General features: G+C 37.8%; 2 protein-coding genes across 4 annotated transcripts in view; one reads left to right on the forward strand and one right to left on the reverse strand.

Annotated features, from left to right (window-relative positions):
• Window positions 1-3,948: 3,948 nt before the first annotated feature.
• Window positions 3,949-13,834, forward strand: part of pknox2 (pbx/knotted 1 homeobox 2) — an 81,156-nt gene continuing 71,270 nt past the window's right edge. Inside the window, exon 1 of one of the 3 annotated variants that reach the window (XM_039676022.2) lies at window positions 3,949-4,039. The gene's annotated coding sequence lies outside the window, so the exon portion shown is untranslated. Of the gene's footprint in view, window positions 4,040-8,917; window positions 8,976-13,834 lie in introns of those variants that run through there. The other 2 variants (XM_039676021.2, XM_089126446.1) reach the window with 2 other exon arrangements.
• On the reverse strand, window positions 4,273-7,883 carry tmem218 (transmembrane protein 218). Its single transcript, XM_039676023.2, has 3 exons — window positions 7,349-7,883; window positions 7,145-7,247; window positions 4,273-4,662 (listed from the first exon to the last, which is right to left on the reverse strand). Exons 1-3 carry the CDS (start codon window positions 7,456-7,458, stop codon window positions 4,528-4,530), a joined length of 348 nt encoding a protein of 115 aa, XP_039531957.1. The 5' UTR covers window positions 7,459-7,883; the 3' UTR covers window positions 4,273-4,527.

Consider the following 13,834-nt stretch of genomic DNA (forward strand, 5'->3'; position numbering starts at 1 on the left):
GGACCTTGAACCGTTTGGTTCCCATTGAAGTCCATTATATGGAGAAAAATCCTGGAATGTTTTCATCAAAAACCTTAATTTCTTTTCGACTGAAGAAAGAAAGACATGGACATCTTGGATGACATGGGGGTGAGTAAATTATCAGCAAAAGTTTTTTCAAAAGTGAACTACTCCTTTAATTGTTGTCCACAAGTCTCTTATGATCTATTCACTTTCATTATATTGTATGTAAAGAATGGACAGAATATTCTGATACTTTTTGAGGAAAGTTATACCTAAAAATAAACATTTAACAAAAGTCCCCATAGACTTGCATTCCAAGTGAAAAGTGCATTCAGCCGCTTCTCAGAACGAATGAATTTTGAGCATTGAATTTTATGTGGAACAAGTCCCTAAACCAAATTTACCATTATCAGATTTCATTGACCACCCATATTGCAAACCTTGGAATATGACCTTGGAATCAAAGACTATTCAATTGTTCATTTAATGTTCACTTCTCACTGTACCCCCTACCAGGTAGCGGGTCATGTCAAGTTACCCTGGTCAGTGCCCAAAAGAGGCCACGCTTCAGCCCTCCATGGGGTGTCAGAATGTCCCCACAAAGGGCTATTCCAGCTCACGCTGACCCTTAAACTGTGCCTTATTTTTCAATGCAGGAGGATGGAGACTGCACTAATCTTCCTAAAGAGAGAGATCGAGATGAAAAAAATAGATGGAGTAAAAAAAAATAAGTCTTTGAGGAGACATTTGACGGAGTTGTTCACTTTAAAAACAACATTTGCTGATAATTTACTCACCCCTATGTCATCTTTCTTTCTTCAGTCGAAAAGAAATTAAGGTTTTTGATGAAATCATTCCAGCATTTTCTCCATATAATGGACTTCATTGGGAACCAAACGGTTCAAGGTCCAAATGAGAGTTTCAGTGCAGCTTCAAAGGGCTTTAAATGATTCCAGACGATGAATATTGTCTTATCTAGGACCCTTCGAGTCATGACTCGAAAAAAGATTTGTTCATTTTGATGAACGAGTTTAAACAGGAGAGTCACACGAATGCTCATCACAGAACAGAGAAAGGCGAGCATTTGTGCTTATAAAACGTAAACTTTTTAATTTATTTTTTTAAATAACCGATTCACTAGATAAGACCCTTATTCATCGTCTGGTGTCGTTTAAAGCCCTTTGAAGCTGCACTGAAACTCTCATTTGGACCTTGAACCGTTTGGTTCCCATTGAAGTACATTATATGGAGAAAATCCTGGAATGATTTCATCAAAAAACTTAATTTCTTGTCGATTGAAGAAAGAAAGACGTGGACATCTTGGATGACATGGGGGAGAGTAAATTATCTGATTTGGTTCTCAAATAGAAGCAGATTTCACTGATTTATAGTTTCAAAAGAACCGCACGTATTTAAAATTCTTTTGTAACACTATAAATGTCTTTATTGTCACTTATCAATTTAATGCATCCTTGTTGAATTGTATTTTTAATTATTTAATTTAATCACTTGAGTAACAAATATACAAATGTAAATGAGAAATTTCAGGAAAAACAAATATTTGCTATTGTTGTAAATTAAAAAAAAAGTAAATTATATAGTTTTTTTTTTTTTTAAATATACAAAAAATACATACAACGATGAAGATATTACTACTAATAATAATCAAATGGCTTTATTTTCCAACCCCTTGCAGATCCATAAAGCACAAAAAGTCTAATGTAAGTTATATAATGTAAGTTAATTTTATTTATTAATAATCTCATTTAGCTTGACTTCCACTTTAGCTCCCACATTTGACCTCACCCGACCCCACACCTATGACTGATTCAAGACATTTTGCATCCCACAACAACCAACAGGAATTGTGTTGATAGACACAGTTTTCCTTCACAGATTCCAAAGTGGAACAAATTGTTCGAGAAACATTTATCCAACACCGTTTAGATGAAAAATTCTCAGGGATGGAGTCGGGGGTGAAGGGTGGGCTTGTGGAGCACAGAGATGGAGAATAGAAGGCCAGGGGTGTGAGGGCAAAAGTTCTGCTTGAATGGATCACAAAGCAGGATCTAGTGTTCAGCCCATCCCTCCCCCATCTCCCGCGAGCCTCGCTAGCACCCACACCCATATCCTGGGCCGCTCTTACACCTCTCCGGCTCTGCATCCCCCTTTTGCTTTCTTTCTCTCTCCCTCGTTCTTACTCTCTTTGTATGTCCAGCTGGCTGCCCTACAAAGCCTCCAGCTCAGACTCCCAATGAGCCCTGCTCCCTTCGATGCTTTGTTCTGCCGTTTTTCCCACTCCCTGGAGAGAGAGAGTCACTACCAGCACGGACAACGAGAAGGGTTGAGGAAAATGACAGGAAGAAATTGAAAAGAAGCAAAAATAAGTCAAGTGTGGTTGCAGTCAGCGATTACACATTAGCGAATCTGTTATGTAATGCCATTTCTCAGCCACCTGTCACTTCTTCCACACAGATGGCTCAGAGCTTCCTTGTTTCATAGGATAACTATATAACATTGCTTATCATAAACGTTGCAGTATTTACGTGACTTCAAACTGATTGTCTTCTATAAACACATTGGTTTTCTTTTCGAAATGACTATTTTCAAAATGAAGGTTAAGCATCTTGTATGTTATTATACCCCACTTATTGAAGGCGTTCAGCGTGTCTGTGATCCTTTGGTTCGATTACACAAACCGTTTCATGTACCAGTCCATCCGTCCGGTAGCCTGTTTCTCAAGCTCTGGTAGATCTCCGGCGATCAGCTTGCAGAAAGGCCTCAGTGTTGCGATGTGGGCCGGAACTAATAGGATTGGATTTGATTCATTAGATTCTCTTTCATCGCACTGGTTGGAATTTCACTGCACGTCCTGCCGGACTCCCCACTTTTAAATGAGGATCGCACGAAGACCTCAAGGGTGAGAGCTAGCGCGACTGAGACACGGCCTCGCCTCGCTTCTTGCTCACATTCCCACAATCTCCCCGCATAAGAACCTTCCGGATAGATGAGTATATGGGATGATTTCCAGGATATTCCAAGTTTGTCAGCATTCAACTGGTTGCTTTTCTTTGCTTTGTAATGGACAAATGTGTAGGTTCTACTGTGGACTATTATTGTCGTGTTTGATTTGACACACACATTTGATCAACTAACATGTTGGAGCTTGTTATTCATTGTCTTCATGCTGTAAGGATCACAGCACGCGTACAGCGCGCCTGTGAAAATAAGCAGCAATATTGACGTCCACCTCCCTTGTGAAGTTTGCCTCCCAGAGAGATTTATGAAAATGAAAGTAAACGTCTGAGGCAACAAAGCGCCCACACGGAGTATTCGCCTTGTTAAGAACACAATAATCAATTTTCACAGCTTGAAGCTTTGTTGGACCGCCCAACTTTGCTCCCTTCATCTTTGTGGCATTGTGCGGAGAGTGAGAGACTGTGTCTTAGAGAATGCTTCTATAAGGCCAAAATTAGCATGTCAATATGGGAGCGGGTAAAATGAAATTTGTCTGGTTTGACCTGTGAATGAGTGAAATTCCAGTTTGCAGATTATCAATTAATGGATTAGAATGTGAATTCAGTGCATTGAAGGGACCAAATATATTCACTGATTATGACTGGCTCAAGTGCTTTCCGCAGTGTAAAACGTATGCCATTGTGATGCAGTTAGACAGACTAGGTCATTTATATGTCCAAATCATCATCACCCCATTCCTGATCATTCTAACATACATGATTTGATTCATATGAAACTTAAACAGAAACGCCCTTGCCCTCAGAGTAATTGGACGTGACTGTGATTACAAGAGGTAAAAACTATATAAATACAGTTCGTTTTCTCACACAAACCGCTCGTTTCGTGTCTTAGGCCATCAATATGTTCTTGCATTTACGAGTCATTAAATCATTTTTAATTTGGACTTCTCTGTGTATTCTCTTTGAGGTGGTGACCATAGACCTCCATTATATGAGTTTGACCTAAAAATTGAAAATACCGTGGAAACAAAGACACCTACATCTTGGATGCCTTTGAGGTAAGCTAAAACATATCACAAATTAATTTCAAAGTGAACTATCCCTTTAATACTCAGGGTTATGGGTTTTTGGAGAAAAAAAAAAAACTTAATCCTATTAGCAATAGTAATAGTGATGCTTCCTCAGCAAACACCAATAATTGAAGAAATTAACAAACTGGAATTTTGAGAAAAATAGATAGTATTCTTTTTAACAGTAAAATACACAAAATTACGAAATTGCAACACAAGCCTCAGAGAGAAAAAAAGTTCTTTAATTACACATCGAACCCAACCACACCCTCCTAAACACTTGCAATGCACAGGCCAGTCTATGTTGTGCTCTCAGAGAGATGTGGATGTCTCTGATTTGGACAGAAAGACAAAAGCTCTGGAACCTTCTGCTGTCCTCTCATCTCAAGCGGGGCTCGTTGACCGACGGCGCTGCCAGGTTGGCTGCCCTGCTTTGGGATATATCTGTAGGAGTTTGGCACATGAAGCCTCACGGTCTAGTGTGTTCTCAGGGGCTTGGCATACACGGGGTCCAGGAAATGTAAGGGCAGCAACATGAACAGGGCTGCCAAGAACACCACACTCACCAAGGACAGGAGCACGTATCGGCCGATGAAGAACATATCCACTATCTGAAAAACATCACAGGCTTACGTTGTGAATTATTCAACATATTATACACTTACTGCAAAGTAATTAAAGCCATGAGGGCTTTGATGTGTCCATTCATATTTTTGAATGAACATGAAATACATTTAGTATGTTCTGCTTTTCTCCACTAGAGGTCAGCAGGGTTCTTTTAAGAAATTCTGACTACAACCTGAGGCACAGCAGTAGACCATAACACAGAACAAGACACTATTAAAGTGCCATAAAGACAGCTTTTTTCGCAAAATGATCTTGAGAACAGAATTAAACTAAAAATACAAACATTTAAACATCAATTTTAATAAGAAATACCAGAAAGATGCCTAAAAAATTGAGTACTGGCTTGTTTTGTCATCACATGCATAAAAATATATTAAAATAAAAACAATTATCAAATATAAAACATTTAATACATGCAAACTAAATCTATCTAAGGTAATACCTGATACCTTATATTTGACTAAATGTTTGTTTCATATTTATGTAGCAGGATTTACCCTTATTAGCATACTGTCAGAAAACTATAACTTTCTTGTCATTATTTCTTACTCCGCTGTCTGTTTTTCCTCCATGTTAGAATTAAAGCTGAACAGGGTGATAGTGTTGAATACTAATGACACTCAACATCCCTACGGACCTGAACTAGAGTGTGAGGCCTAAATCATGAGAGAGGCCACAACCTACATTAAACTACAGACAGAGGGATGTCTATGCATGTGTATGTGGGAGGGGGCTCTGTCTCCAGCGAATGCAGTGTTCTCTCGTTTAACGCATCTCACTTTCTAATTTGCCAATTAGCTGGCTAGCGAAGCACAGAGCAGAGGCCATGTTTTATTAATGTGGCATCGAATGCGCGACAGTGAGCTCCTGTTTGGGCCCGGCCTAATTGGCACTGTGATATTATTCCTTTGTACAACAGCGAGGGGTTACCCGTTTCTCATACAACACTGTCACCTATCAAGAAAAAAAAAACTATTATCTAGTCACACCCGCTGCAAGCAAATCAGCAATGGGTGTAACATGGATTTGGCGTTATGCACAAATATGTATGCTTGTAGCACTAACTAAATGAGAGACTTTGTTGCAACAGGAAGACTTTTTTTATTTATCTTTCTGCTGTTCCAATATAGGCAACCCTCAGACCTTGCTTATATTCATAGTATTCATAACTTACATACATGGTTTCTAAACGGTGCTTGTTGACATCAGAAAATGTAACCTAACACCTCAAACCTGATTTGTAAATCTGAGAACATCGTTTGCGAGATATTACAGAAATTAACCTGTGAGATCTCAAGTCTGTGAACCAAAACAGCAAATGTAATCTTTTTCAAGCTGAGATCAGCAGGTAATATCATCATTTTGAGTTGAAAACCAGAGAATGTTTGATTCGGTCAACATGTTTCCGTTCTGCTATTGAAGACTGAAAGGTAAATGCTTTGTTTTTTGTTTGTGCAGACAAGAGGGTGGCTTGGCAGCTCAGAGCGCTGGTTTTGGCAAAGGCAGACTTTAGGAAAAAGCTGTTGTGTTTGTGCTTGTCTGCTGTTGAGGAGAGATAAACTAGCACATGCCTTTTTTTTCAAATACCGGTATAACTCACACAATTCACGCAAAAATGTCAGAATTCAGTAAGTTTACAAAATGATCAAATCACTCGTACATGAACTTTCCATTAAAAAAAAATTAGCAAGTATAGGAGAATTCAGGATATATTGCTTGTTCAACTGCTTGTTAACACAAATATCTACAGTAAGCAGCCAATCACAAGGCAGCAACTCAATGCATTTAGGCATGTAGACATGGTCAAGCCGATCTGCTGAAGTTCAAACTGAGCATCAGAACGGGGAAGAAAAAGTGACTTTGAACGTGGCGTGGTTGTTGGTGCCAGACGGGCTGGTCCGAGTATTTCAGAAACTGCTGATCTACTGGGATTTTTATGCACAACCATCTCTAGGGTTTACAGAGAATGGTCCAGAAAAGAGAAAATATCTAGTGAGCGACAATTTGTATGGGCTCACCGAAATTGGACAATAGATGTAGCGGGTGTAACAGCATGAAAGCATGGATCTATCCTGCCTTGTATCATCAGTTCAGTCTGCTGCAGGTGGTCTAATGGTGTGGGTATCTCTACCAACTGAGTATCATTTAAACACCACAGCCTACCTCAGTATTGTTGCTGATCTTCTGATGGCTAACGCACCATGTCACAAAGCTCAATTAATATCACTATTAATTACGTTCACTATACTCAATGTCTACCACAGTCCCCAGATCTCCTATAGAGCACATTTGGGAATCATGTGGTGAAACAGGAGATTTATGAATCTTCTGTTTCCAGGATCTTATTTAATCTATGGCATGCATATTTATGGTAGTTCTGAAGGCAAAATGGGTACAATAAAGGTGTACCCAATAAAGTGGCCTGCGTATATGTGGAAATGACTGATAAATCTACGATCCACTCACCTGAACTGCTCTCTCGGGCGAGGGAACTTCAGGTGCGCGAGGGAAAAAGACTAAAACCAGTGTGATGGTGAGCGCCAGAAGAAATATAGGGATGATCCCTAACCTGGTGAGGTAATAACATCGTGATTATTCATGATAAAATACTACAGAACAATGCTGATGCAAGTTCTGTGTCGAAAACATAAAAGTAGCCTATGTTCTTACTTGGTTGGGCCGGTTGCGCGCGACAGAATGATGGCGAGCACGAGAGTCACTATCCAGGTTAAAGCAATGATAAACACACCTATCCCAACGCCCAACACCACATCGGCCATCCTCACCTCTCACGCTGCGAGTGCCTGCCTGCCCTGGACGAGTGAAGTATCTTTTGTTTTGCTTTTAGGCAGTGTTTATTATGGCTGCTCGCGCTGAATCCGCCAAGTCTTAGGCTATATCAAATCGATGTTATGAACGCAAACCATGAGGCGCGTACATCTTAAAACCGCTATTAGTATAAATATACTGTTAGTACGATGTTTTTACTTAGTTCTACTTACATATTACGAAGTAAACGGTGAAAACATGTAGTTCATCAAAAGTACGTGCTTAAACTAGCAAACTAATCCATTATAAACACTGTACGGCTAAGCAGTTTGTATATTTACATAATAAAACAACCAAATGACGAAACCAGCTACGTAATTCTAAATAGTTTATATATTTACGCCAAGATGCATGCTGCAGAAAATCTAAAATATTTCCATGGAAACCCAGTCGCTTCTGTTTATCTCTACACTTCCTGTGTCGCAAATGGACCAATCAAGTTGTAGTATCGGGCGAGCAGTATGCTGGGAGTTGTAGTTTTTCTGAATACTGGGCACACTAGAACCAAATAGTAAACACATTTAAAATGTAAAATTGAAAAAGTAGGCTATGTATTTGTATGTTTGTATTTTTCCCAATCTTTTATGGAGTTCTCTTTTCATTATTCTCTTTATATATATATATATATATATATATATATATATATATATATATATATATATATATATATAAATTGATGATTTGCTTTGGCTAGTGCCAATTTAAAAGACAATTATTTAATATTGACGGCAATCTCTCGGTAATATCATACTGTGAGTCATACAGGAAATATATAGGGTCGCTCCCTTTAGCCTATGGAAATTAATTTGGCTTAGTTTATCCAGATTAACCTTTCTCAGCTGCAATTTAGCTCGTAACCTATTGGTTAATTTTTTAAGAGAATAACTAAATATACATTTAGGATTTGACCACGTGGCTTTTCTTCCTCTTGCACAAATAACAAAATTTTTTAAGAAAGGCTACAATCACCTTGGCTGTGTGAGTAATTTCAACTTAAATTACATTGACTTAAAAAAAATGAGTTGAATCTCGTAGCCTATAACTTAAAAGTTGAATACATGTAAAAAACAAACAAACATTTGTTGTCATTACTGATAATGTCATTTTTAGTTTGTTTTACAGTGTCTATTTTCCCTCTGCTTTCCAACTACTAACAGCCAAGGCGACCTGCAGCCGAATGTAAGTCTCATTTGATGTCGATAGGTGGCCAGCGGGCTCCACCGTTAATGAACCGGAGATGCGCGTGCAGGTCCCGGGGTGTTCGGTGTATACGGCACGGAATAATGCCAGTGGAAGAAGAACCGCGGAGGTCTACACTCGGTAGAGAGGGGTACGGGGAGAGAGAGAGAGGGAGAGAGGAGGGGGGAGATGGTGGGAGGGGTCTGACATGACAGACGTCACGGCTTGTGTAGGGGAGTATAGGCTGTGTTGTCAGCCTGGTGTCAGTCTGATGAAGATTGGCATTCAGGTAAGCTGTCATTCATTTTCAATGTCAGAGCGCGGAGCGGGCGAACACTCCAGCCTGTTTTTTTTCCCTCTCGCTCTCATTACAAAAGGCAGGACATTATTCATACAGACTGGCCGAGGGCTGAGGGGAGAGAATGATAGACAGAGAGGGAGAGAGAAAGTGAGGGAAAGAGAGGGAGAGAGAGAGAGAGAGTGCGTGAGTGAGCGGGAGGGAGGAGGAAGAGAACGAGTGTGTGATAGAAGGAGGGAGGAAGAGAGGAAAGACCGTAGAAGATGCCGTGCAGTTTGGGGAGCGCGTCTTTGTGGATGAATTTATGGTGGATGATGCGTTTGGATTTGAGAAATGTGGTGGTAATTTTTGTGTCGACATTTTTTCGTTGGGATTTAAAGGGCGTTTTGCAATTTTGTAGCGATACATGACTAGTTCTTCATATTCTTAACGCGCATAATATAGGCTACGCATGTAAATTCATGTTTAGAATTTCAATCGGGCTATGTTTTGTTATCGCTAATGTTTTGTTGAGCACAGCAATGTCTTTTAATGAGTATGTGTTTTAATGAGAAGTACAAGATGTATATTTTACTTAATGACTGGTCAGTTTTGAAACAATATTGCTCAGTAGCTAAATGTTTTATCTGGCATTCAGAAGTTTTTCCAGTTTGACATTCATGTTTATATTAATAGTTTTGGAAAATAAAAACAGATTTGACTGCATTTAAATTATAGCACAATGAACTTTCCGCGGAGTCAACTTTTTGTTTTAAGAATTAGGCCTAGGCCTAACTTACATTTTCTTGGTTGTGAATACATCCCATTTTTTGTCTTTCTCCAATGACGCATATTAAATATATAGGCTAGGCTATTTTAAGCGTAAACAAACGTTTTGTGGTATGTAAATAAAATCTGTAATAAAGTTTGTATAAATACTGTCGTGTTTTATGTTTTGTTTATGACCCGTATGAACTTGTGTTAGAGCAGCGTACTGTTGTTATGGTTACCACCTTCGAACTGTTCTCAAGCGTATTTGGCGCCATATGTAGCCTAGGTTACATGTTCAATGCGTTTTTTATTACAGTTATCATAGTTAAACTATTAAGGATTACATTTTTAAGCAGTCAATTTAACCAATCTTGTAATTCTGACTTTTTTTCTCAGAATTGCGAAAAAAATTGGCAATTGCGAGTTAAATTCCGAACTGAGAGATATAGTTGCAATTGTGTGTTATAAATTCTGAATTGCCTGATATAAAGTTGCAATTGTGTGTTATAGAGTTAGAATTGCGAGAAAATTGTGACTTTTTATCTTGTCAAAATTGTGTGGTATAGAGTACAGTTGGATGATTAGTCAAAATTGTGAGCTAAACCCGCAATTGCGTGAAAATTAATTACAAGATATAAACTCGCAATTGCGAGGAAAAAGTCAGTATTGCGAGATATAAACTCAAAAATATTAGATTTGCGAGATGTAAAATCACAATTGCGAGACGTGAACAATTGTGAGAAAAAAGTCAGAATTTCTAGATGTAATCTCAAAATTGTGAAATGTCGCAATTATCTTTTAAATAGTTCTGTGGTGGAAACAAGCATATTTCCCCTGATTTGTAAAAACATGAAGCTGATTGTTCCTTTCTGTCTTGCAGAGAGATAACATTACATATTACTGTAAATCATTGAGTTCCTCATTGAAAATGGACTTGTTCCTTTGTAAAAAGTTGACTTACTTTAATAAAGGGACAGGAAATTTGGATATTTAAGGGTTGTTTTAAACTGTTTGCAAGCTTATGAAGCAATTTTGTACAAAGTCATTTTTAATTTTTACTCTTTCTGGAAATCTACTGTAAAATGCTTAGACTATGTTCTTCATGTCAAGTTTATATCAGAATAACTGCAAGGGAGCACTGCTTCATAAATTAAACAATAATTAAATAATTTTAAGTGGTGTAATAGTTCCAAACTCTGCAGAAAACTGTCTTAAATCCTCTTTCCGACTGACTTAATTTAATATTTAGCTGAAGTATACACAGACTTTCACAATGTGCTAAAATACTATTCAAGGGAAAAAAAGCTAAATTCTAAATGTATTTAAGTAAATAACACTTTTTTTTCTCTACAAATATTTAGATATGATCAGCTTAGTCTTTCCAGTACAACCCTTATGTCTTTAGTGTCAAATATAGTATATTTTCAGGCGAGAGGTGACATTGCATGTCCATTTTTGGATCTCAAAGATGGATCTCATTTAATAAAAATGAAGATCCATCTTCATTTTTATTATGAACATCACTGTTTTGAGCTGCGTTTTATTTCTGTGGTGCAGGCGATCACAAGGCTGCAATGTTTTGTCTGGAAGATAAAAGTTGTTGGATGGGGCTAATTTAAACGCCGAGATCCCTGCTGGGATCTTAATTGATGATTTGTGTCGCGGGACAAGCTGCCCACGGGCAAAACTGCAAACACAAAATACTCAGACTTTATTTGCATATTCCCTTTCTCCACATTATGAGCAAATTACAATCTGAGGTTCAATACTGCAGGACCCGGAGCTCTTTTGGTCTAATCGCTAATAAAAAAAGACTCCGTCACCCTAAATGAAGGAACTAGACTGAGCAAAAAGAAGATTGCAAACCAATTGTGATGCCTCTAGACTTCCATAAAGCTAATTGTCTTCCTTTCTAACGTGTCACTTTTGATGGCAACCAATAATTTGCCTATTTTCGTACAGGTCTCATTTGAATTTTCAGATCTTACATATGTTGTTTGTCTGTTGACTGTTAATGAGATTATCTTTGCCTCAAATGGGAATTAGTCATCAGCCTGTAGTCATCTGGGGTCTTGTGTTTTCAAGGTGAAGCAATATGAGGCTTGTTCTCTGCTCCTCTTAGATGCACAGAGACAGAGCTCTGTTGTTACAGGCTTCCACCGCTAAGCCTTTGCTGATCCTGATGGCTCTCTGAGGAGCGCGGGCCTGTTATTGCATTGGACGGCTGTGCGTCCAAACGACCTCGCTATGCGGCTCTCATACACAACGGTCAAACTCCTCTCCTGGGACCTGGAGGTAGAGGAAGATGTGCTTGATTTACAAGTGTAGAGGCACTTTACAGTCACCCGACCCGTAACATAGCACTCACGTCACAGGCCGTGCAGTTTACATGCCACCCTGGTCTTGGAGCTGACGTTGATTTGATTTACGAGAAAACACAGGCTCGAAATCGACAGTCTCCAAAAAGAAGCGATGATCTGATGATAACAGATGTGATGAAGTCGTCCTTTGGTGCGCTTGTCATCTCGTTGTGCACTTTTAATAGTTGTAGCCGACTCTATCATTGACTATCCTCTATATCTGCAACATTTAAAACATCTAGATAAAAAAAAAAAATTATAAGTCTATAACAGGGTAAGGAAACAAAAACTAAACTCATTACTTGAATGGAAAAAAAAAATAGACATTACCTGAAATACAATAACAAAATATATTATTTCAGCTAGTTGCCAAAGCAACATTTCTCATTTTCTGTTATTATATATACTGTTCATCAATGATACTAAAACAACACTGCAATGGAAGTAAAAAAAAAAAAAAACTCGTCCCACACAGTTTATTCACTGTAAAAAACAATGAGTAAAATGTACTTAATTTTTTAAGGCAAGTTTTTGCACTGATATTTTTGGAGTACAGTTCACACATATAATTAAGTAAACTATACTGAACTAAGTTAAGTAAAAGTAACTTAAGAAATTAAGTAATTTTTATTTAACTAATTAAAGGTTAAGTAATATATTAATTGAATAGGTAATATATAAATTTTCTTTGTACAGCATTTCACTCAAACAATATAACATTGATTTAGACCACACTTTTAAAGTACATGATTTACTCAGACATGTTTAAGTAATCAATAAAGAGTGTGTCACCATATCTACATTTCAAGTTATATGTGTGAACACAGATCGTTTTTGTGTTTGAATGTGTCATTTTAAGTAGAAAATGAACTCCAAATGTCACAAAAGGGCAGGTTACTAATCCTAACAACAAAAGCAATGATAAAATAGTGTAAATACATATGGAAAACAGTGAAACCTCATTAATTATTCATGGCCCAGTGCATGATGGGAACACCAGTATCAGAAAAGTTGAGTAATTTTCCTTATTTCATGTAACTTTTTTTCATGTAAATTACAATTTTTTTTTCTGTAGTATTTACTTCACCACTAAATCATTTTTATCAGTGAATGAGTGGTACCTCAAATTGAACGGCTTATTGAGGAGAACTGTGCTAATTCATTTCTATGTGATTTTTAGTTGATCTGGTGGCTCATTAAAAAGCTAAAAACAAATCCCATAGACTTTCATTGCAGACGGAACCCAAGCCATTTCTATAAATCAGAATCTCATATTTTAATTTGTTGGTGGGATCATTGGAATTTGACCAGTGTGCACACTCTAAAAAAATGCTGGGTTGTTTTAACCCAATTTTGGGTCAAAAATGGACCCAATGTTTGAGTTTGTCCATATTTGACCCAAAATTGGGTTAAAACAACCCAGCATTTTTTTAGAATGCAACACCCTGCATTCCAGTGTCCTGGTAACAACCCAGTGACTTTTGCGCTCATATATATATATATATATATATATATATATATAATATTATTATTATCTCATGCAAATGACTGTCAAAGTTGTTCATAACAAAAATAATTACTTAGCCAGGATCAAAAGCAGAGTTAAATTAGCAGCAGCTTATTATTAATTCTGAATTTAAAAACCTTGAACAAGACTGTAAAGCTCTGAGTGCCTTTGTTCTTATCTCTAGTGGAATGCTGATAGACCAAATGAATGTACTCGGCGTCACTGAGGGAAAT

This window comes from Pimephales promelas, chromosome 23, assembly GCF_988280905.1.
Source record: "Pimephales promelas chromosome 23, fPimPro1.hap1.1, whole genome shotgun sequence".
NCBI lineage: Eukaryota > Metazoa > Chordata > Actinopteri > Cypriniformes > Leuciscidae > Pimephales > Pimephales promelas.